The sequence below is a fragment of the Ictalurus punctatus genome, chromosome 17 (assembly GCF_001660625.3).
Source record: "Ictalurus punctatus breed USDA103 chromosome 17, Coco_2.0, whole genome shotgun sequence".
NCBI lineage: Eukaryota > Metazoa > Chordata > Actinopteri > Siluriformes > Ictaluridae > Ictalurus > Ictalurus punctatus.
Genome location: NC_030432.2, coordinates 6637014 through 6661985, shown reverse-complemented (window position 1 = coordinate 6661985; position 24972 = coordinate 6637014). Strand labels below are relative to the sequence as shown.

Genomic DNA, 24972 nt, shown 5'->3' with positions numbered 1-24972 from the left:
CCAACGTCAAACCAACTTTAATCCAGTCGGTGTTACCACCGAGCTCACAGTGTTTTCAGCTTTAACAGAACAGTTCGAAGACTTTAAAAGCTGAAGCTGCAAATTCAAACAAAACAAAAAAGCCCTCCACATAGACCCTACTGAAAAATCCAAGCAGCAGCGAGTTTGAAAAACGCTTTTCAGAAAGTGGGCGGGGCGACATTGATTTTGGGCGGGGCTTCATAATCAGACCTATAGCGTTGTTCTATGGCTCGCGCTGCGGGTTGCTGAGGCTTGAACTGGAGGCGCACGCGGTAACACTTCCACCAGTTTGAATACAGGGCTCGCTGTGTCTCATCTGCTCCAGAAACCGAGGACTTACTTCAGAAAGTTGTGATTGTGGGGTTTTTGTTTTTACTCAAGAGGAGGCTGAACAACTGATAGTTTCCCAAGAATGCGTCTGACTGCCTTTTCTGCGTGCGTCCTCATCATGTCCCTGCTGGACCAAGGTACTGACCAGTAATGCAGTAGTCTGTTTATTACCAGCATATAATAATATATATATGCTTTTCTAAGAGCTATGGCTTTAATGTAATTAAAAAGTCTGTTGCTGAATCAATAAGTAACCAGACAAAGGATTTTGACTACCAAAAGCGAAATGTTGAGTTACCTGTTGTATTAAATAACTAACGTTGCTGTAATTCAGTCCTTACAGTAATGAATTAACTCGTATAGTTCTGATTTAACTCTTAGGACTAATTAAGTAGTACTGAATGAACTCTTACGACTCTTACAATAACTCTAATAGAAATAGCTCTTCAGAAAGAATTCGGAGTAAAACTCAAGAATTGATTCCTTCTTGCAGTACTGAATTAAGTCATAGAATACTGAATCGAGTACTGAGTTGGATTTTAGAATGCTGATTTAGCTAACTGGACTTATAGGCTACATAAAATGTGGGTGGGGTGGGATTCCAGTCTCTTTCTAATAAGAGATAAAGTTTAAGTCATCTAGCTTAACTAAAAATCGTCTTCATGAGAAGTTTGGGTGTGGGGAGTGAACACACTTTTTTTTGTTTTTTTTTAATCTGAGGAAATGTCTGCACCTGTTGCAGTACAGAGTTTACTTTGTCTAACATGCTGTTATTTTGCACCATTGATAAGAGTTTTTTTATTTTTTTTAAGGAATGTGTGTGTGCATGAGAGTAAGACAGTGAGATAGTGTGAAGAGGGGGTTGGGGGTGAGAGGCGTTGGTTTCTTTCCCTCAGGCTTGCATGTGAATGCAGCCTTCGCCAGGTGATGAAATGGTTCATGCTGAGAATAGCCTTTTGTTCTGAATATTCAGTTATACATCTTCATCTTCAGTATTCTGTGTCAGGTAAGATGGTCTCGTGAGTACAGCACTTGCCATGTATTTGAAAAAAAACAGGTATGTTGCTCAGTTAGTGCTGTTTCCGTGGACAGACCCATACACAAGAAGATAGTGTGGCAGTGTGTCTTGTGCTGAAAGATTGACAGCGTGTCCTGCAAGGGCATTGTGTTGCGTGACTTCAGTGCTGTTTTGAATCCTGTAGCCCGTAGCTCCTCTGGAGCAGTAAAGGAGGCAATGCGTTTGCCAGACCAAATAGGGCTTAATGGCTATTGAAGGAGTCACAGAAAAGTAGCAGTGAGGCATCTGTTTTTTGTTCTTGTGGTACTTCTGTCCTCCCCCACCCCCTGTGGTCACACGCACACAAACACCCACACACAAATGCGCAGGCACACACACACACATACAGTACACACCGCTGGCAGCGTCACACCTGGTCAAACTTGTTTAGTTGGTGGGATTCTCCTGGCTTGTTTTCATTTGAACACCCCCTTCTGAAACTTGTGTCTTATGTACACATCATTGGCCATTGACATGAATCTTGTATGGATAAATATTTAATTGTGTCAGTGATTAAAAAAAATCTGTTGTTTTTTTAATCAAGTCTTTGTAGAGCTTTTTTTTTATACAGATTTCTTTCATGAGTAGATCAAGTTATAGATCAAGTTATATATTAATTTCACAATAAAATGGTGAGAGATCTTTTAATGGTTTCTTTTAGCTCCCAAGCCCCCATAACAGCAATATCTCTGAGTTCTTTCCTGGGAGTTTCACCTATTCATAAGATCTACTTTTATCTGTTATCAGGCAAAACAAGAGAACAGTTGTTTCTGCATTCAAAAAGGAGGAGATGTGTTGCTTTTTACGACTGACAGAAGGACAGCTCTGTCGCTCTTGCAGTGCAGGAATGGCTCCTATTGAAATGCACATAAGGAAGGTGCTTTCTAGGAGCTCCGGTGTTCCTAGAGGTCCACCCTGCTTTAGACAACGAGTCAAGTTGTTTCCCTCCCTTTGTTATGCACTGTACCCCTACGGGCCACATTGTCCAATGGGTTTTTCTTAACCCATGTGCATGTTTCTCCAAGTGAGGAGTTCTTCTCTTGAATTTAACACAAGTGCATACACCCCCATGGAGAGGGTCTTATCTGTTCTGTGTCCTTTATTTCCTTTATTTGAGGATCCCGGGTGTCATATGAATGACTGCACCACATGCAGCTGCAGGCTCTTAGTCTGAAATATGCCATCAGGTCCATTTACATTTTGTTAAAGTGGAGTGACCGGAGCAGTTTCGTCCACTTTGATTTACAGCGATTTGATGTCATCCATTAAATACCTGACCCATTAGGCTCAGGGCTTTATTCTGTTTACGTAGAGAAACAGAGTGATGACTATGTCCGTTGTCTTTCGTGTTATCATCTTAAAACAACTTTATTTAGTGGCTTTATTCAGCCCCTGGGCACAAAGGAGCTTCACTACAATTTTGAGAGCTCATAATCCATTTTAGGGCGTGTCAGGGTTTAGGAAATAAAGCCAGTTTTTCAGAAAAAGTAAGATAGAACGTGTTTCTAATCCCAAGGTAATCATCAGGAGCCTCTTCTGCGGGGAATTGACATTTTATTTACGAGGCAAGAATATGGTATCTAAATCCGTCTGCAAAATTTGAATTGTAGTATGTCACTTAAATGTTAAACATGGCTGAATCAGCATCTGTATATAGAAGGACTGTTGTAAAGTTATTTGTTACAGACTTATTAAGTTGTTTCTTTTTACCATGTGCAGTCACAGTTAAATAATAATAATTGACCATTGTGAAACCAAAATTAAATGAGATATGCAATTAAATTGGGAAAAAACGGTTATGTAGACTGACGCCTATAAATCAAGCACCTTGAGCTCTCGGGCTAGAACCATGAGCGATAAAAATCAAAATTGAGCTGCCACACTGTTTAACTAAACAAGCTACTTCCTGTTCAACTGGTTCAGGGGGAAAAACACTTTGCTTTAGTTAAAGACGAAGATTCAATTGACACCTCTCACCAAAACAGCCCATTTACAGCATCAATATTGATGGGGTAATTGGTCCGGAAGTGTAGCTCTTGGTGTTGCAGCCATATTCTCAATGTTCTTTTAAGTACAACAAGTTACAGCATTTTACACAGGCTCTAAATGCTCTAATGCTTTTATAGAGGCTCAACACTGAACTGTAGCCTAATGTTGCTTGCGGTTGGCCAAGAAAAAGGAGAATAGGCTGCAGGTGGGGCGATCTTTCATTGGGGCAAACTTTGATGTCGCTTTGCTTTGAGTGTGCAAGCCACCACAGATTGCCTCTGCAGTTTGGAGCAGACACACCTGTTCCAGGTGTGTGGTCCCATAGCTTTGCATGCTTGAAAGTCTCTTTTTCCAGCATTTCAATTGTCTGTTAGCTTGTGTGTTAGGCCAAAGAGCACTATTTCAACAGGGTATTTCCTGACTGTTTCCCTTACATGGGGTGAAGAGTCAGCTATAAAAAAAAATGTTATTCATTTACAGTATTGTAATCTAGGTTAACTCAAGTTGAATCATGTCTGCTTAATGAAATGTTATGAATGAAACAGTAGGAAATGAAGTGCATAATGCACCTCTTAGACCTGATTTTAACTTGAGAATAGGCTGGCGCATAGGCGTTAATATTGTAACCGGGTTTCATGCTGAATCCTCAAGGCAGGGCAGATCAGGGTGTAGTAGGCAGACCCCTCACCAAGTAGGAATGTGAAAAGAATCTGCAGCATGCAAACCAAGACATGCACAGTTGACTTACTTAGGTCACGATGGAGGATTTTATTTCACATTACCATTGAAACATGTGGCACAACGAAGATAAAGATAAAGGTATAATGGGTTACCATGAACCACAAGAAAAGCCATATTTTGGACGCCATTATTTCTTTTCCATTCTGCACAGAAGATCTATGTATACTGTTGTATTTACACAGCTTTTGTTTGTGCAGCTAACATCGGTTTATTCTTTCACACTACTGCCCTTTGCTTTCATCAAAGGCGTCTGCAAGTCCGGAGAAAGTGCATCTCAAAACAAGTTAGCTGACCTTCATGTTTTGGCATCAGTTCTGATTGGCAGCTGTGACTCCCTCCCTGCGTCCTGCATGCAAATGCTGATAATATGAACACGTGAGGCTCTGCAGGCCTTGGAAATTCAACCGTGCTATGTCCGAACGCATTTGTACTGTAGATAAAGGAGCAGTGATGAAAAAGCAAACATCTTGGGTTTTTTTTTTTTGTTTTTTTTTGATGCAGTAGCCATTGTGAACTTGCCCATGTCACCAGGAGCTGAGTGTATTTGATGTGTCTCTTTGATATTTAATGACTACTCATTAATGGGAGACATTGCTGGATTTTTAATGCATTCTGGCCCCTGGGGGTATCTACCATCAAATTCATAATTTAGCACTTAATGGATGTGATTCCGGAGTGCACTTATCTCTTAACCTGCAAAATGCTTTTTATGAAGCTTTGGCCTGACAGACATTCAAATTTATGACTAAATTTATGGCAGTTTCAAGAAGCTTTAATGGCACTTGCTCACTAGATTGGCAAGAGGACATTTGGGAACGTAATATGGGCTCAAAATCAGTTTCCGCTTGTTGGCATTTGAAAATGGTAACCTCTATTTATTCAAGACCCAGCCTTACTGAACTGCCTCATCCTAAAGGTTAATAGTCAATGGTTGGTGAACACTAAACTCTCTTCTTAAAAGCTGTTCCTTCCTCTCAATAGGAGCCGATTATGGCCTAGAAGAAAACGTTACTGAAATTCATTTTAACGTGCAGTGGCGGCTGGTCATGATATTAGGTGGGAGGGCAAAAATGCATGTATGAATCGCTCAACCATGAAATTATCAGGGATGAGCAGTGCATATTATATCATGAGGCCTCAATGACATAATAAACCACACGCACACTAAAAGACAGATTGGCAGCTGCACTATTTACATTTTTTATTTACATTTTTTAAGGTGTTTCACATGCATAATACCCAACTGGGTTCATGCCATGTAAGAAAAATATAGTAAGCGAATAACTTGTAACCCATTAATTTCAAACCAAAAACATTAAACTTATGGTTCCGTCATCTGTTTTTTATGTAATCTGTACTTTGATTGGACAACATGTGCTTAGTATGTCTACTTTTAATTTCTCCTGCAAAGGGATAAGGATGATAGATAGTTCATTACATTGCCATTTTATTTTATATATATAATATTGTATTATAGAACCAATCTGCAGGGTGTTTCACTCTGTGTAAACACCTGAGACTGTCAGTGACAGACTGTGTGAATTGGCAGCAAGCCCTGGCCCTAGCCTTGCTTCTATATGCTATTATGAGTCTTTTTCTTACCACCTTTTGTGGTGCTGTTCTGCTTGGATCCACAAAAATCCCAAATAATCCACAATAAGCCATTTATTAGCAACAAATCATTTGAAGTACATGCCAAAATGAAACCATATTTTGACGTCCTTTTATCTTTGAAAGACAAGAATTTATATGTCTACCAGCTGCTCAGTTAATGTATATATTAATCAATATCCAGTCAAACTAATCGAAAAATGTAATTAGCTAAAACATTAGGCTTCGTGACATGACTCATCTCTTCAAATTTCCTACTAAATCAATAAGGTAGAGTTATACACTGGTGAGGTAATAAAGCCAAGAGTACAAAGACATATTCCTATGAAATGTTATAATCATGAATATGTTTAGGTGTAGGTGTATGAAACTATTATATAGGTTCAGTATATAAATATTTTTGAAGGGTTTCATGTCGTATTTGTGCAGTTGATAGAATTAATTAAGCATTGTGTGATACTTTGGCAGCAGATGAGTGATTGGGGAGCGTAATGTTTAAACAAAGCACCTGCTTACAAAAGAAGACTGAAAATGGAGCACGGGGTGGATTTGTTTACTTCACCTGGCCTATAGTCATCAGCTCTGAGGAATCAGCACAACACGCTCGCAGATCCATCTTTGTGTGCTCATCTGGTGTTCACTTCTCAAATGTAGGTGTTAATGCCATGTTCTGTTTGTTGAGTGAGATTAGATGGAGGTTTTTTTTAGGGTCCTCACTGTCTGCGGCATCCAAGGAACATAAAGGCTATAATGAACACTTGTATAAAATAGACAGCTGTTGCTTAGCAATTCAGGTCAGATGAGTTGACTTTTGCCCATTTTGCCCTCATTCAAGCCATGGCAACTGAAATGAAAGAAAGACAGAAAACTGCTTCGAAGATCAAAGTTAAGAAGTGCATTTTGTATCTTCTCAAATCATTTTCAGTTAACTCAGTGAAGATAAAACTTTCAGAAGTATGTGCTGCCTAAGTGAAGGTAAAATGAGTAAAGATAAACCTTTCATGTGTCTGTCCTGCCTATGTTACTACGGTCACTTATAAATCTTAGGTTAAATTCACATTACATGATACCTTACTGTGACACAGATCTGAATTTTTCTGGGATTGGTGGAAAAACAGCAAAAGGCTATCCACTGGGCTATTGTTCATCTTCTAAACCTGATGATATACAGCTGATGAGCTGTAACTCCAGAGCAAATTGTAATGGAGGTTTGGGCTACTAGCATATTCATTTGTAGCTTCCACTGTGTTTTTCTTTGTTGTTTGGGATTCATGTGAACCGTGAAAGACCGGTATTGATGTGTGCATGCTGTGCATTTCAGGAAATAGGCGTATTCATATTAAAGAAAGATATGAGTCACTTGTTATGAATGTGAACTGTCATTATATAGAGAGATCTGATCGGCGCAAAAACATCGGAAGCTTGTCATTTCGACATAATATGATAACCTTTATGTGGAAATCTTTACATTTAAAAAATATGTATATATGTTTGATTCACTACTGAATCTTTTGAAACTGTTAACTGATCAAATATACAAGAAAAACAAAAGATGTTATCACTTCCTTTTTTTTGTGCAGCATTCTTTAAAAAATGCGCATGTCGAGACAAAGATCTGTCTTGCAACAAGTCTGTTCAGGTCGTAAATCTACAGCAGAGGCCTCCGTTGACAGGAATGACAGGCGACCGCATCTGTGTTCACAGGACAATGAGTCCTTGATGCATTTAAACACAGGCATGCAGACTTTGGGTAAAGTTAAAGTTGGTAAAGTAGAGCCTTGAAACGAGGCCTATGTGCTTACAGTTCTCTCAAAGCTGCAGGATGTATAGAAAATATCATGTCTGGATGAAGGGGAAAGAGTTACTCTGCTGTAATCTTTGAAAGTAAGCTATAAACAGCTACAGTAGTAAGCTAACCCTTTAACTCTAGCTTGCTAGCTAATATATAAGGAAAAGTCTCTGTTCGCTAAACTACACAGATCGTTGGATGAAAAACACTTGCGTTTGAACTACAAAAATATCCACTAACTGGCTATCACTATCACTTTAGCAAAGACTACTTCACAACTGGGTAATGATACAAACTATATAATGAGGATAAATTGGCTTATAATAAACCACCATGCCTTGTTTCCGACTAAATTTGAGAGCAGATAAATAAATAAAAATGTTATTGTTAATTGTTCCTTAATTATATATTTTTTTATTATTATGGTATTATGGTCTCTCTTTCTCTCTCTCCCTCTCTCCTGATTGACTGCTGGCTCATGCCTGTGACTGCGTAGTCAGTAATCTTGTGTGTCTGATGGGCGTGATGAGGTTTGACACGTGTGAGCTGACCTATGACATATGCATATGAATTTCCTTCCTGACACAGAGCTGATTTTCAATTACTGTTACAGGATTGTCAGGGCAACTCACAGCAGCTCTGGAAGATCATATTTTTTGTCCTTTGACTCAATAATGTTTATTTGGTGTTGTTGTTTTGTTTTTTTTTTCTTTCCATTTTAACAAAAAATTAATTATGCACTGTACCTTAAACTATTGAAACTCTAATAGCGAAGAATTAAAACAACTGAAATCTAGAATTTAAAAAGGGTATTACCTTTAAGAATTCATAATTATATAAGTTGACTTGCATAGGTAGGTATATTTAGAGTTCAGAGTTTCTGCTTTGACAATATTTGTCCTTCATGAGACAAAAGTATGTCACTGTGCAATCAGTAGCTAGATGCATTACCTCATGAACTGGTTCTACCATGTATCGAAAGATCCAGGCCTGAATGGGTTAGGAAATTTGATCAGGTTAAAGAGAAATGATGAATGCAAAAAGAAACATATACATTCATGTTTCATTGGTTAGATTCTTATTTGATGCATTTGGATATATACATGTAGGTGAAAAAAAGAATGACAGTGCATAATTTGTACAGTGCACAATTATTTTTCTTGCATCCTTTGCAGTCAAAACTGGGGGTTTTAATTGTCCAACATACTTTTGGGTGGGTTATTCTGATTATACATACGTATATTGGTATTATGTACAATTATTTCCGTCATATCCTGAAAACAGGCATTCTCTGTACTTCTGTAAAAAAAAAATAATAATAATAATTTAGGGGGGTTAAGTATGAGTTCAGAGTGTTACGCCATTAAAGATATTTAGAATTTTAGAACAGACAATGGCTTGAACTTTGTAATTATTAGAAAATGCCATGGTTCTTACAATCGTTAAGAAACGTAGCATAAAATGTAGCTTATTATGGTTTGGTTACTGTTATGTAACTACTGTTATATAATTGATGCAGGTAGGACAGGGTAAGGTTTGGGAGGATGTGCAGTATATGGATGGAAGGAGTGAGGCTCTGTCTGACACTGAACTGTTTGAAGGCATGGTGCCTAAAATAGTTTAGAGGTGTAAGACCATTTACTACCATCTATCTAGTGAAATGGCTGGTTGGAATTGAAATGAGATCAAGCAGGGATTACATGGTCATGAAAAACCTGGAAAAGTCATGGAATTTTAAAATAGCAATTTCCAGGCCTGGAGAAGTTAATGGGAAAATAAATAAAACTCAGAAAGTTTTGGAAAAGTCATGGAAATGTGCTTCACAAATACCTGCATAATAGGATAAATGTTTAACCGATAATATCGGTTAAACAACACTTAATGTTCAGGCGATCGGTCACGTCATGTAAGGTCACGTTCTCTCCGTAGGGTAATGTAAAAAAAAAACGTTTTTTAGGCTGGTCTGCCTCTGCGGTCTAGCAGCAGAGTGTGAGGTAAAATAAGTAACTAAGTAGCTAACGTTTAATATTTGACAACTGTTTGACGATAGAAATATTAAACAACCAACAGTAATATCCAGGGATGCAAACATTTACGTGATTCCTGTGATGTAACGCGTTATTGTCAATGTGACGAGACGAGAAACAACTATTTAACTATTTTCTTTATTCCCTTAATTCTCTTTTTTGGTCAAAAAGTGTCTGCAACCATTGTATTTTGATGCTAGTCTGTATGTCTTTGTCAGTTCACAGTGGACAGTTCACTTACAATGAAAATTCTGTTATCATTTAACATAAAAGAAGCTATTTTCCCACTCTTTTCCACTCTTACAGCTCTAATCCATAAAATGGCAGAAGGTAGTGATCATGAGCTTTAAAGGTGCACTATAAAAACTATACTCCAAGTGGCCATACTAGGGCTTTGTGCTGTATGGACTGCTTTTATGGTATAGCTGTATAAACGTTCTTCAATACACACAGATTACCAGATTACAGATTAGTTATTTTGGTTTTGGTTAAATTTTAGTTAAGATATGTTGTGGTCAATTTTGATATGAATTTTTATTCTTATTTTACGTGAAAACATAGACGTTTTATGGACTGTATGGTCATGAAAATTTGCCTCAAAAGTCATTGAAATTTATTTGTAAAAATGTGTATGAACCCTCTCAAGTTAAGATTGATCTGGCATCAGGTGATTGTCATGGATAGTGGAAGGATAGGTAGGTTTTGGTAGCATGGTTTGTCCACAATCATGTCATATGCTTTGATTGTATATAGCATGCAGCCTGAATATACAGCATATACAATATACTGTATAGCTGAATATATTCAGCCCCCATATATAGCTTACTTACTCTGACGAATCTATACAAAGCCACGAGCTCCGCAGTACTTGGGTGTTGTTTAGGTGGAGAAGACGAGCTGTGTGTTTATTTCTAAGCCAAGGTGGCATTTGGCTTTATTTGAATATTCAAAATCTCTGACTGCTTTGCCTGACAAGCAGATGAGGACATTCAGTGTGATGCAGCAGGATTCAAATTATATAGGAGAAATTAAACCCATATACCTGCGGCTCCTTAAATATCCAATACTCTTTAAATATCTAATTCTGTAATAACAAACTCATTAAAATGTTACTTGAACTTGTATTATAATAGATGGTTCTGTTATGTTACCTGAAATAAACTTACTGCCCCCTTCCCGGAACCATCTCACAAGCTTTTCTTCTTTTATTTATTTTTTTATTTCAGTGAGTGGACTCACAACCATAGTGGGCAAATATGGTGAAACTGTTGAAGTGCCTTGCAACAAAGGAGACATCAAAGTAGAGGACATCATGATAGCTAAATGGAAATATGTAAGTATATTCCTACACATTTAGTCTTTTTTTTATTTTTATCTTTATTGGTTTTGGTAAGTCAGAAAACGAGGTCATGTGCTAGTAACCTGGTTGTGAGTTAAATTTGAATTCTAAGTTGCTCCAGATAAAAGGATCTCACAGATGTAAATTTGTTAGCTAGGCTGGAGAAACAGAAACCCGAAGTAATAAATGGAAGATTTTACAGCTATGGTCTTAGGGTCATATCCAGAGAAATCGCACACATGGGTATTGAGACCATGGACATAACTACAGACTTTGTGCATGCACAATTCTGCAATTATTGTGCACATATATGTTGCAGGTTGGAGCTTTACGAAAATAATAGCATGTCTCAATCACTTACGAATCTGGTCTTAAATCCAAGTTGTTTTTTTCTTATTGACTCGAGCATGTGGCAGTAGTAAGGCCATTGCCACTGTCTGACAATTTATTGTAACCACAATTTTTTACCATAACACACGTTTTCAACAATATTCATTCAAAAAACAATGGAATGCCATTTCAGGTCAGTAGTAAATATATAGATATGGCATTATGAATACAATAAAATACTACAGATGATTGATAAACCCTGCTACTTCAGTGAGCTCTAAACATAGGAAATGACTGCTTGGTCAGCTTAGCCGTTAAACCATAAGCACATTTTTTTTTAAGAGAACGCAAATTTAACCAAAACAGGAATACAAATTATTCATTCGAAAACTCATATATAGTATACTGCATGAAAAAAGTTTTTCACAATTTTGTATCTCCATGTAACATTAATGTGCGCCCAATTTATACTATTAATACTATGTCAGCACGTATATAAATAAATAAAAGACTGATATTTGGAACCTGTGCAGTCACTTCTCCTGCATCCAAAAGCAGATATAGCAGTTTATTTTTTGGCTATTTCTAGTTCATTGGGGGGGGGGGGACGTGCGATATCAAATGTTATTTTATAGACGCCATCCAACTAATGTGGGTGGAACCTAAAATGTGACATCGAGAAAATTGTAATGATCGCATATGAACATGATTTCCACAACCAGGATCCTTTCCATGTTCAAGATGTGTTCACAAGATTGACTACTATTAACATGTTATTTAAATCTTTTCCTTATTCTTATTTGAACATTATCATATTAGATTTTATATTTATATTTTCAACATTTCGCCCTGCGATGGGTTGGCATCCCGTCCAGGGTGTCCCCCGCATCGTTCCCCGAGTCCCCTGGGATAGGCTCCGGGCACCTTGCGACCCTGTGTAGGATAAGCGGTACAGAAAATGGATGCATGGATTTTCAAAATGTCTTGCTTTTATATTGTATAGTGTATATATAGCATTTAACAGAAAAGGAGAAGAAATCTGGTCTCGAACTTTCGAAAAATATCTTGTTCTGCCGGATATTTTTATAACCACCTGTATAATGCAACTCTGAAAACAGCGACCTTTCCCAATGTAAATATTGATAGTATGATCTGCACTGAGCACTGCGCAGCATTGCATGCAAGTGAGTTTATGACGTCTGTGTGACTAGATCATAAGCATATGTGTGATTACAGCATTATTATTCTAAGAGATGCCCGATTCTATTCCCCAGACCAAAGCGGACGGCACCATCGTTGATATTCTGACAAAATCAAAATCTCAGGATGCCTCGTTCTACCCAATTGTGGAGTACGAAGGCAGACTCAACCTAACAAAGGACCTCAGCCTGCAAATTTCCCAGGCAAAAATGGCCGATCAGAAGACTTTGACCTGTCTAGTGGTGGCAGGCACAGAAATATTTGAGTATCCAGTTCAAGTGACAATTCAGAGTAAGTATATTCTCGAATAACACTGAACACTACACAACATGCTGAAGTAATCATATGTTTATTAAATGATATAAACTGCTCTTCTCCTGCAGAGGCCCCTTCGCCACCCGCAATCACAAATCAATCCAAAGTGATAGAGCTCGGCAAGCTAACAACGGTATGTCATAAACTTCATGCTGTAATACTTTTTTTTGAGGTGTGGCTTGTTAGGAGTTCATACAGATACACACTAATAGACTAAATGTCAAAAGCATCCACCCAGAAGCCTGGAGCAGAATTACAACAGCTTTTGTCTTTTCATTGGATGTTTGGCTTCTTTCTGAAAACAGTAAAAACCAGTCCCACAGTTATTCTGTACATGATATTTGTCTGTTGTGGTGGATTAGAGTTCGTCCACTAACTAGATTTTTAACTACAGGTAAAGTACTGTGTATAGAAATACGTCAGTATGTTTATGAAGATAACAGTGCTAAATATGTATTAATGTGAGACATTCACATCTCAATGAGAGATAAATGGGCAGTATATATTATATCTACCTCTTGATTTTATAGGTCATTTCAAATACTGTGTAATAGCTTTTAGCTTTTCTGTTTAAGGCTCTTATACAAACAACTAGACTAAGTGTACAGCTTTCATACTGCGTCCATGTCATTCAAATTCGAACAAATAGATTGGAAGTCGTCAAACACAGGAAAAGGCATTTGCTACATTTGAGAGAAGCCTGAATTAATGGGAGGAGCTGCTCATTGTCTGTCTCTCTCTTTGTTGTCCCCCACTGCTTGTACCGTTTTATTGCGAATTATGGCTGCATGAACACACAGTACAGCTGGAGCATATCTGTGTATTATTTGTTTTTGACTCAGTTCAGAAAAGGGTTTTGAATCTCTCGAGATATTTAATATAAAATGTCAGAATATATTTTAGATTTAAAGTACTCTCTTTGATTGTCCTATAAGGTCTACTCTTTTGTGATAAACTAGTGTAGGTAGGCTGCATTGGAAATATATATCATTATCGTTTCTTTTTGTATTTGTACAGCTGGCAGTATGTACTGCTAAAGATGCCAGTCCATTAGCTATCGTCACCTGGCTGAAGGACAATGTTCCGCTCGTAGCTGATGGGAAAGGTATGAAGTGTCTCAAGTCCAAGTTTAAATGACAAATAAGGCTTAAGAAATATGACTAATAACATTGCTCTTTATCATTGAAGTGGTCAACATCACACTAAATGTGCAGACAGACAAAAACACCGGCCTCTCGAATACATCTTCCAAGCTGGAGTATGCCGCTACGAAGGCAGATATGAACGCTAAGTTCACTTGTTCCGTCCATCATAAGAGCCTTGCCTCGGACCTCGTGTCTGCTCCGATGACCTTCGTCATCCACTGTAAGTTACTGTCCTCAACTTTTAAGTCAATATGAAAAAATATATTTTGTCATTATTAGTAAACAAATAATTAAATATGAACTATTTTGGATCAGTTGGTAGATTTCCACTTACACTAGAATATCAGCATTTACTGACTGGATAAATTGCCTTCACAAATACACGGTGCAGGGATGTCGAAGCTTGAATAGGGCTTTGTTGGGTGCCTCAGGGCATGATTACAGCCAGCCTAGCCCTGCTGCTGCTCTCAAAAGCACTCCTCACTCGGGAAAAACTTCTGCTCTTGAGACTAAGAACCTCTCAATGGCTCATTATGACCATCTGCTTAGTGGTTTTATCTGTTTGCCCCTTCTGTAGCCTTCTATATGAGCTAATCCCTCAGTTTCACACCTCTCCCCTTCACAGACCCCAGTGAAAAGGTCAGCCTCCAGGTCATGTCTGCAGACCCGATAAAGGAGGGAGACAATGTGACCCTGAAATGTGCGGCCGATGGGAACCCCCCACCGACTAGCTACAACTTTCATATCAAGGTAAGTGAAGCACATCTGGCTCTTTACATTCTGAGCTCACTCTTAATGTCAAGCTGCTTTGGAGGTACATATGGGCTACTGCATAATTTATACATACTACAGTATTACCTTTTATCAACAATGCGGAATGTGTTAGCGCTGGAAAAAGGCCAGAAGTGGTTGTCCATATGTCATTTGTATTCATGCATTCATGTCCAGTAGCCGATTTTTCCTGGTTGCGCCACAAGGCAGAGACACATCCTGGATGGGAACCGAAGTTTTGTTGAAAAAGATGCACATAGGAACAAATACCACTAAGAACTTAAAATTGTGGCATGTTATTAGGTCCAACAAATTTACCCAGTCTCAGTCTTTTGTTCTTCACTCTAATTAAAATCACAAGTATGAGTCTTGTACTTCTGGTGAAAACGACTGGATGCATGTTGCATGTTAATTGAATTATACTGTTATCTGGTTCTATCTGGATTTTTTTTAATTTATGGTACTCAGACATAAAATTTCAGTCCTCGATAAAGTCAGATGCTTTTCAGCTTTATATGTTTTTATACTATTAAACAATATGTAGGTGTAAAACACCTCACATATATTCAGTCGTGTGGAAAGAATGTATATTTATAACATATATTCGGTTTCTCCCAAAACCCTGTATTGTGAAGATCTTTTACTGCAAAACTTCAGGCAGAGAGAAGGTGAGCTCTGTGCTGAAACCCACTAAATGTGCTTCGATTTAAACGTGCAGGAGAAGAAGGTGACCACGGAGAACTCGGACACGTACACACTCCATAACGTCACCCGGGCCGACAGTGGAGAATATAAGTGCTCCCTGGTGGACAACGAAGGAAAGACAGGCTCTACTAGTTTTACCGTTATGTGTAAGTCATGTGGAACTTTGTTTAGATTATATTTGAGCCAATATTGTGTGTGGGCCTAGAACAGATTCATATCCAATACATGGGCAAGCAGTAATTTTCAGTAACAAGTAGATTGAAAGATGTGTTTTTTCACGCTTCACCGTGCATACACATATCATTGCAGGTGGCTTTTCCACATTCACACATCCAGTAATATCTGCAAGGTATTTTTTAAATGAAGGCTCATGCTGCTTTTTCAGCAAGGATGGACTACTAGGCAGAAAGACAGTTTTGTTTTTGTTCACTGTTTTGGAAAATGTGTGCATGGGGGTTGTTTCAGCATTTAAGTCTTTTCACATCACAGATGAAGTTATTTGCAAACACGAATATGGAAAGTCAAGCCAGAAAGATCGGATCTGAATTGAGATTTGTGGCTTGGAATGTGAATCTGAGATCCGCTATGGGCGATGCATGTGGACGTAGAGAATGAAATACAGAGAGATTTTACTTTATGTCTTGCAGACCTGCATATCGCCGCCGTCAGCCAAGGAAAGATTGCTAAAAATTTATCCGAGAGCTTTGAGGCAACGTTAGAGGTGAACGCCTCTGGAAATCCACAAGTCTTGTGGACAAAGGTAAAGTCAAGAACCACTGATTTGGAGGATTTTGTTTTTGTCTTTTCTATTTGTAATCAACTTTGCCATTTCTAATGACTGACACTGTTACAGAACAACGTCAGACTGAATGGTAAGCCCAAGTTTGACAAGCTGAAGTACTCAGACTCCGGAGTGTACGAGTGTGTGGTTTCTGTGGGTGGACTTGTCAAAAAAGCATCATTTGAGCTGAGCGTCCAAGGTGAGGGTGCCGTGTTCATTTTAATCTTACAATACCCCCCTACTAGCACACCTCATCCTTAAATAAACACATCCTTCCACTTAAGCTGTATGGTTATAGTGGGTTCTAAAAGTCTGCTACCAAGATACAGTGTGGTCCAAAAGTCTGAGTCCACAATTGAAACTGTAGGGTTTAAAAAGAAAAAAGTATATAAAAACAGGAAATAAGCAAAGTTTTAGAAAACAAAAAAGGAAATGTGGAGCACAAACTTTTGGAGTCTGTGTCAGCTCGTTTTGAGCACAAATCCGTGTTAAATTGAAACAGAAGCATTTTCACTAGTGGTCTCAGACTTTTGGACCCCATTATATGTTCTCATTCAAACGATTACCTTACTATTATTTACAATTGTAAAATTATCATTATAAATTACAATAGAAATTCTTTTTTGAAGTATACCAAAGTAAAAGCAGGTGACAACAATAAACACTAAATTGCATCACAATTTCATACTTCAAAACAATTAAATAATTTATTTTTATTAAAAAAAAAACACTTACTGACAGGTATTAACGTGTATATTGTTTTCCTAAACAGCTAAAAGTGGACTTTCATCCGTTTATTACATTTACATTACATTTATGGCATTTGGCAGATGCCCTTATCCAGAGCGACTTGCATTTATCTCATTTTATACAGCTGAGCAATTGAGGGTTAAGGGCCTTGCTCAAGGGCCCAACAGTCGTAGCTTGGCAGTGCTGGGGCTTGAACCCCCGACCTTATGATCAGTAACCCAGTAACAGTAACCTTCTGATCAGTATTAAAAAATTGTATGTTTTTTATTTTTATTAAAATGTGCTTTTGAGTAAAATTGTCTCTTTTTTTTTTAAGCTACTGTTGTATAATTGATGACCTGTTGTACTTGTAGGTGCTCCAGTTATCACTATGCTGACTAAGTGTGGCAGTAATGGACACAAGATTCTGAGCTGCAAGGCTGAAGGATCACCCAAACCCACTGTGCAGTGGAGCATTAACGGCACTAATGTAAGCGAGAAACCATGAAACTCCCTGCCGTCCGGTGCCACACTCAATATGTGATTTTGACTTTAGATTCAGTGAGAAATTTTATTAGACACTGCAAAGAAACAAATTAAGGGCATAATGTACACAATTACAACATATTAAACTGCTACAAATGAGCGGTTCTGGAAATTAGTTAATGTGTAGTTAATGAGTAAGTACCTTTCAAATAGTAATTCATTCGTTAATTAACTCAATTATTCCAACATGTCTATTTTATATACTGACTTACAGATACAATAGATTATAGACACAATTACAGAAATGTGATCTTAGCTTTACTATACCTGCCCTTAAAGTGGTAATGTAAAACAACCCAAATTCCGAAAAAGTTGGGACAGTATGGAAAATGCTAATAACAACAAAAGAGAAGTGATTTGTAAATGTACTTTGACTTGTATTTAAACAGAAAAATGTATAAAGACAAGGTATTTGATGTTTAACCCAATCAGCTGCATAGTTTTTGAAGGGAAATGTTTATTGTGAAATTGATGCATGCAACACGTTCCAAAAAACATGGGATGGGGAAATTTAGGACTATTAGCGATGTGAGAAGTTGAAATAAGAAGGTGATGTGAAACAGGTGAGGCAATTGTCTAATCATAGTATATAAAGCACCTCCAAAAAAGGCCTAGTCCTTCAAGAGCAAGGATGGGTCGAGGCTCAACAATCTGCCAACAGAAGCATCAGAGAATAATCCAACACTTTGAGAACAACATTCCCCAAAGACAAATCAGTAGGATTTTGGGCATTTCACCTTCTACAGTGCACAATATAATTAAAAGATTCAAGGAATCCGGTCAAATCTCGGTGTAAAGGGCAAGGCCGAAAACAACTTCTGAATGCATGTGATCTCCGATCCCTCAGACCTCACTGTCTTAAAAACTGTGAATATCCTGACATGGGCTCGGGAATACTTTGGTAAACCTTTGTCAGTCAACACCATTCGCCGCTGCATCCACAGATGCAAGTTATGGCTTTACTACGGCATGTCAGTGCCCATGGAACGAGTAACTTGCACATCTGTGAGGGCAGCATTAATGCAGAAAGATACGTACACACTTTGGAGCAACATATGCTGCTTTCCAGAGCACGACAACGTCAAACCACATTCTGCCCGGATTACAAGCGCATGGTTGCGTAAGCAGAGAGTGCGGGTGCTAGCATGGCCTGCCTGCAGTCCCGACTTGTCTCCGATTGAGAATGTGTGGCGTTATGAAGTGCAACAAAGGCCCTGTACAGTTGCTCAGCTGGAGAAATGCATAATGGATGAATGTGGGAAAATTCTGCAAGCTAAACTTAACCAACTCGTGTCTTCACTCAGCACCCAAACACTTAATACCTGTTATTAAAAGAAAAGGTGATGTTACACAGTGGTAAACAGTCAACTGTCCCAACTTTTTTGGAGTGTGTTGCAGTCAACAGATTTATAATGAGTGTATATTTTCAATTCACAAAGTAAAACATTAAATAATGTGGTGAACTGAACGAGTCTTTCTGTTTGTTTGTTTTTTGCATTTTCCACTGTCCCAACTTTTTGGAATTGGGGTTTTTGATGCACAGACACACTTTCTATGTTCACCATTATCTGTGCAGCTGATCGGATTGAGTTGTGAAACTCATGAGCTTTGAGATCATCCCTAGAGCACACTCCATGTATTAGAGAAGGGAAGGTGTTAGTGGATCGAGTGGTAGTAGAGTAGGACATAGTACTATACTGCCCTTAAGTGGTGCTTAGTGAAATCACAGCTATGCATTAACAAACCTAAACAGTGACAGTTTCAAACTGTTCATTACTTTGTTGCTACAGAGGTGCTGTAATATAAAACCAGCCTAATCTAGTTAAATCTTAGTGCTAAATTATGTGTTAATGTGTGTCTGTGTTTTGTAATTACAGGCCACCGAGAGTTCCTTCGTGGATGGAACGGTCACATACAATCTCACAGTGACTGCAGCAGGCAATCTCACAATTAACTGCACCGTTTCTAATGGGCTGGGCTACTACACAAAGAGCATTGACATATCCACATGTGAGTATAGTTCTGTTCTACAGCATTATGGCTGTTTCTCTTTTTAATATGCCATTTCACTCCTAAAACAACTGTCAAATTGGATAAATAGGAGAGAATCTTAATAAATACTCAGTAAATAGGTCCTTGATTCCTGACAGTGAAAAAAATACCTCAACGATAATGTTATTTAACATATAAAAATAAAATCGGCAGCAGGTGAGTAATGGGTAGCATTGCCACCTCACAACTCCAGGGTTCTCGGGTTGATCCCTTTATATCTAGACAGTTGCTTCCGTTCAGAGTTTGTAACTGTTCTAAAAATGCGGACTATATTTCCAAAAAATACCTCCAGAAAGTTTAGTGTATAAACGTAGAATTTATCAGTATATTGATATTTATATTTTCCTATCAGGTTGAACTGAAAGAGCATGGTCTGCTAGACTAAATTTATATTCATAGTTGGCTACATATTAATATGAGTCTTATGCTTCCACTTTCAAGTTACTGTCCACAAACATTTGAAAACTCAAACAAATCGGACGCTTTTATCTGTTTACAGTGTTGGATGACATAACAATGTTCAAAAGGGGTGAGTTCACAAAGTTTTATAAATACTCTCCTGTAAGGAAATAATGTAGAATTTTTTTTAAAATTGTTATTATATTAGCAACTCGAAGCTTTACCTGGATAATTGACTACCATATATAAGCTTAGAAAATCGCCAAAAACTTTATTTGTACAGCATTATTTGAAATGTGCAGATTTTTTTTAAAACCACATGACTGATTTATTAACAATATTTTGATCCCTGTTTTTACTTCTCTGGATCACTTAAAGTTTTTAATGGGATTGTACCTTTTTGTCCAACAGAGCAGCGGGAAGGCTCTGAAGATCAGACGCAAGTAGTAGTGGGGATCGTCATAGGCGTAATCGTGGTTGCTGTTGCTATCGGTCTGGCCTACTGGATCTACTTGAAGAGAACCAGGTAACACCATAGCGAACAGCTAACCCATTGTGCTCTTCTTGACTCAAAATGACCCACTGGATGTTTGTACTAAAAGTACATCAAATACTGAAAATGGTCAGAAATGAATCCTCATTCAAGTGAAGTTATAATCACACGTGAAATATTTTGATTATTATAACCAGATATCTACAAGCATGTGGAGGTTCTTGGTGACTATTTATATCAATATTGTTTGTGCTGCTTATTATTATGTGTGGCAGCCTGGGAAAACCTGTCACCAAGATCAGGGTTATTATGCTCAATATTATAGTTTGACCTTTCTACTAAAACATAATTTATTTTATTTTATTAAATGTATTTTATCAAAACAGTCTGAATTTTATTTTTCAATTTTTTTTTTCTAACTTTGCCTGTCTGCCTGCAAAGATCATATCAGGTAAAGAGTGAGGTTAACAAACACAGTGGTAAACACAGTCAGTCTATCTAAAACCTTGCCAGCTAAGTTTGAATTCCTCATGCAGTGAAGGTCATGCTTTGATCGAGTACCATGTAAACAGTGATTATCGATGACCTTAATCCGACTAAAGTCATACTCGAAGTAAACAAAAATTGAATTAAGACATGTATTCCTGTGTATTCGTGTTTTAGTCGCATTATCGACGCGCATTACAGACATGTACACACGTTCACACACGGCAGTGCTCAACCGTTTGACGGCAAACAAGAGAGCACGGCTGTGTCCGAAACCGCGTACTTACCTACTATATAATAGGCGAGGTGCATGTATTTTGGCTACTATAGAGTAGGTTAGTACGCGGTTTGGGATGCAGCCAACGGCTTGTAGCAGTCGTCCATTTGCACGTACAGCATGACGAATAAATAACTGCACTTGAAGCTTTCGTAAAAATTAAAAATGAAACACCCAAAACTGTACACGGTACCATAATGAAAATGAACTATATGTCGATACATGAAATTATGGAAGGACCGTCGTACGGCGTGGCATGAGGACGTAATGACGTGTGCCGTTAATCGATCTGTGTTCTATAACATGTAAAATGGGAACATGAAAGGAATACTCTAAAATCAACTCATGTTAATCAACTCTTAATCACAATATTGTCTTATTCAGAATAATTAGTTTACTGCTGTCCATGTAAACGTAGTCACTGTGACCGCTGCTAAAATACTCGTCACCAGAACCAATTTAGGTGTCTGACGACAATGCAGATAAATTCTTATGCAATCACAACTTATATATTTTTTTGCCAACCAGGTTTACGTTTCCTCTAATTCAGCATAACTGGCTATTTTGTGTAGCTTCATGACATATAATCCCAAATACATCTGTTGGAACACTAAAAAATGTGCAAAATTTCCAGCGGCAGTCAATATACTGTACACTGCGATTTGACATCTCTACTTGTTTAATTTAGACAGTATCTGACGGTGTTTCCCAGACCACCACATATATAGGGAATTTTCAAACACATGTTATAATTGAAATATTGCATTAGCAAATCAGAGTGTTAGAAGGATTAGCTTTTGAAATATGAACTTGTTTCTTCTACTTAGGGAAGGCACCTGGAAAACTGGAGAGAAAGAGAATGGCACACTGGAGGAAAGCAAAAAACTGGAGGAAACTCAGAGTCAAAAAGCTGAGGTGTAAAAAGCAAAGAATACTTCCGGCATAAGAAGGTGAATGCTTCATCCAGGCATGGTAGCTTGCTACTTTTTCTTTCTACTACTTTATATTATTTCTACTTTTCCTGCGACTGATACACTGGTGCAGCTTTTTAGATGCCTCATATTACTGTATCTAATACTTAATTATTTGCATTTGCAGATTGCCCTTGAGGAGTCATTGTGTAAATAACTTCTTTGTTTTTTAGGAGAGGAGGCAGTATTTTATCAGACTGTATTGCAAACTACGGAAACGTTTGGGAAGCCGATAGGCGGTCATCTATTTGGATGATGAACCGTTATCTGATGTATGCATAATGTATATCACCATCCTCCTTACAAGTGGAAGATTTAATAAATGATGTGTGTTGTATAATTGTGAATCTCCTGCACGTTGCTGTTTAATATTTGGTGGGTTTGACAGAATATTTGCCTTTTTTTGCTGTTGTTTATTGTTTATTAAACACCGATTTCATTAGTTCAATTTACCTCAACGCTAGCCTGTAAACTGTGACTTCATTTGTGTTTTGGAGTAAGAAGTGCGTCATGCCGTTGGTTATAAGTTGTTGGGTTGTTGTTTTTTTCACATCTCTGCTCCACTTTTAGTACCTGAGGTATGACTACAGTAACAGTTTTCTTTTGCAGTTCATTGAGCACTTGGTTATTTTCATCAAGATGTGATAGTGATCCTGAAATAAACCATTTTGAAAGTTAAAATAAGCTTGCATGTGCATTTCCAATGGCCAAACGTCCTTGGCATGAGAATCAAAAGCTCCATTAAAACGTTAAACAATATGCTAAACGCTATGTTTAAAATCTAAATTTCTATGGTTTGGCAAAATTATGATGGATTAAATCATTAAAATGCTAATAAGGACAAATGTAAATGCTGAATTCTCCATTTTTGGAGTTTGTCATTGACTGCAAATATTATATTAACCATATCTACAATACTGATATGTTGCTTGTAGTACAGTTGTTTAATTTTAAATATAATACTGTTTTACTTGAATTCAGCCCCTATTTTCTGATAGATTTACATACTCTGATTTAGATTAACATATATTATTCATTTTATTTGTGTGACCGGATTTCACTTATCAGTGTGCAACAGTGTGTTTTACCTTGACATATAAGCCTACTACCCTGATATCACTCTGATAGTGTATGACTATAGAAAAAAAAGGTCTCTAAAAATAGCCACTGCAAAATACTTTCTAATCCTACTAGTAATTTACGTATAGTCTTTAGGGCTTTAAGCTGCAGCTGTGAGACTTCATCCATTTAATTTGATATATGAGCATAGAATGTTAATTACTTGATATGTTTAGGTAGTTAATGGGAATACATCAGGTTTGCTAAACTCTGGAAACTCATCAGAGTACTGACAGGTGAATTACAGTCTAATTCTGTGTTTTCAGTGCGTTCTTTCACAACTTGTTTAAAACAAACTAGTAGAGATACATTCGAGTCATAGTTCTTTTTTTATGTGTTTTGTAATGTTCAGCAGATGTCAAATGGTAACATATGATTTTCTATTTTCTATTCTTCTGCTATGTATATTGTATATGCTTTGTGTGCCTGATTCTGCTACGTTTCCCCCTTTGTTTTGTTTTTTGTTGTTTTTTTGCATTTAAGTCTTGGTTGAGACCAAAGACTTGTTTAAGTATTGTAAATATTTTTTTTTTTGCCATTTGTTTAAATAAAGTGTACATTTTAGAAATAAAACACAGATGGCATTTGCTTTTACTGAAATCAGTGTTGGATTAGTGGATTAGAATTTTTATCGTGTTTGTTATAGTTACAACGTAACACCCCAAATGACTGACATTAAATTCAACGACATGAGGAAGAACTTTCGGGAGGAACCGTACAGAAAAAAAGGGAACCCATTCTCTTCTGGATGCTACCAGATAGTGGGATTATAAATCATCATTACAGGTGCAGAAGAGTAAAGACAAACAGTACTATGTATGTTGAAAGGATGTTTATTATGAGCACATAAATAAGAGTCTTGGCATGAGGACAGTCTGTAGTTTAGTTATTTTTTTTAGCAGCACTTGGGCACAAATCTACAGTCTGTAGGTGAGACTATTGAACTTTTGAATATCTGAGTTCTAACAGTACAAATAAGTCTAAGAAATTTATATGAATAAGCCAGAGGTGTTCAGAGGTACTACATATACACATACACACACACACACACACACACACACACACACAGTGCATCCAGAAAGTATTCACAGCGCTTCATGTTTTCCACATTTTGTTATGTTACAGCCTTATTCCAAAATCGATTAAATTTATTATTTTCCTCAAAATTCTACAAACAATACCCCATAATGACAACATGAAAGAAGTTTGTTTGAAATCTTCGCAAATTTATTAAAAATAAAAAACAAAAAAAAGCAAATGTACATAAGTATTCACAGCCTTTGCTCTATACTTTGTTGAAGCACCTCTGGCACCAATTACAGCCTCAAGTCTTTTTTGAGCATGATGCTACAAGCTCGGCACACCTATTTTTGGGCAGTTTCTCCCATTCTTCTTTGCAGGACCTCTCAAGCTCCATCAGGTTGGATGGGGAGCGTCGGTGCACAGACATTTTCAGATCTCTCAAGAGATGTTCAATCGGGTTCAAGTCTGGGCTCCGGCTGGGCCACTCAAGGACATGCACAGAGTTGTCCTGTAGCCACTCCTTTGTTATCTTGGCTGTGTGCTTACGGTCGTTGTCCTGTTGGAAGATGAACCTTCGCCCCAGTCTGAGGTCCAGAGCGCTCTGGAGCAGGTTTTCATCTTTTCCTCGATCCTATCTAGTCTCCCAGTTCCTGCCGCTGAAAAACATCCCCACAGCATGATACTGCCACCACCATGCTTCACTGTACGGATGGTATTGGCCAGGTG

At 37.8% G+C, this 24972-nt stretch overlaps 1 protein-coding gene across 4 annotated transcripts; it reads left to right on the top strand.

Moving 5' to 3' along the window:
* Positions 1-241: 241 nt before the first annotated feature.
* Positions 242-23823, top strand: alcamb (activated leukocyte cell adhesion molecule b). Of its 4 annotated transcripts, none has more exons than XR_001815302.3 (16): positions 242-488; positions 10792-10898; positions 12509-12725; positions 12818-12882; positions 13767-13854; positions 13938-14114; positions 14520-14644; positions 15384-15516; positions 16018-16130; positions 16224-16350; positions 17255-17370; positions 19304-19436; positions 19978-20007; positions 20289-20403; positions 21961-22105; positions 22278-23823. XR_001815302.3 is itself a non-coding variant. In XM_017491550.3 (16 exons), the coding sequence occupies exons 1-15, from the start codon at positions 434-436 to the stop codon at positions 22052-22054; spliced, it is 1695 nt and encodes a 564-aa protein (XP_017347039.1). In that variant the 5' UTR covers positions 242-433; the 3' UTR covers positions 22055-22083; positions 22278-23823. The 4 variants fall into 4 exon arrangements, 2 of the variants coding, with proteins under 2 accessions (XP_017347039.1, XP_047017296.1); XR_006983953.2 differs by having other exon boundaries at positions 22232-23823; XM_017491550.3 differs by having other exon boundaries at positions 21961-22083.
* Positions 23824-24972: the final 1149 nt, after the last annotated feature.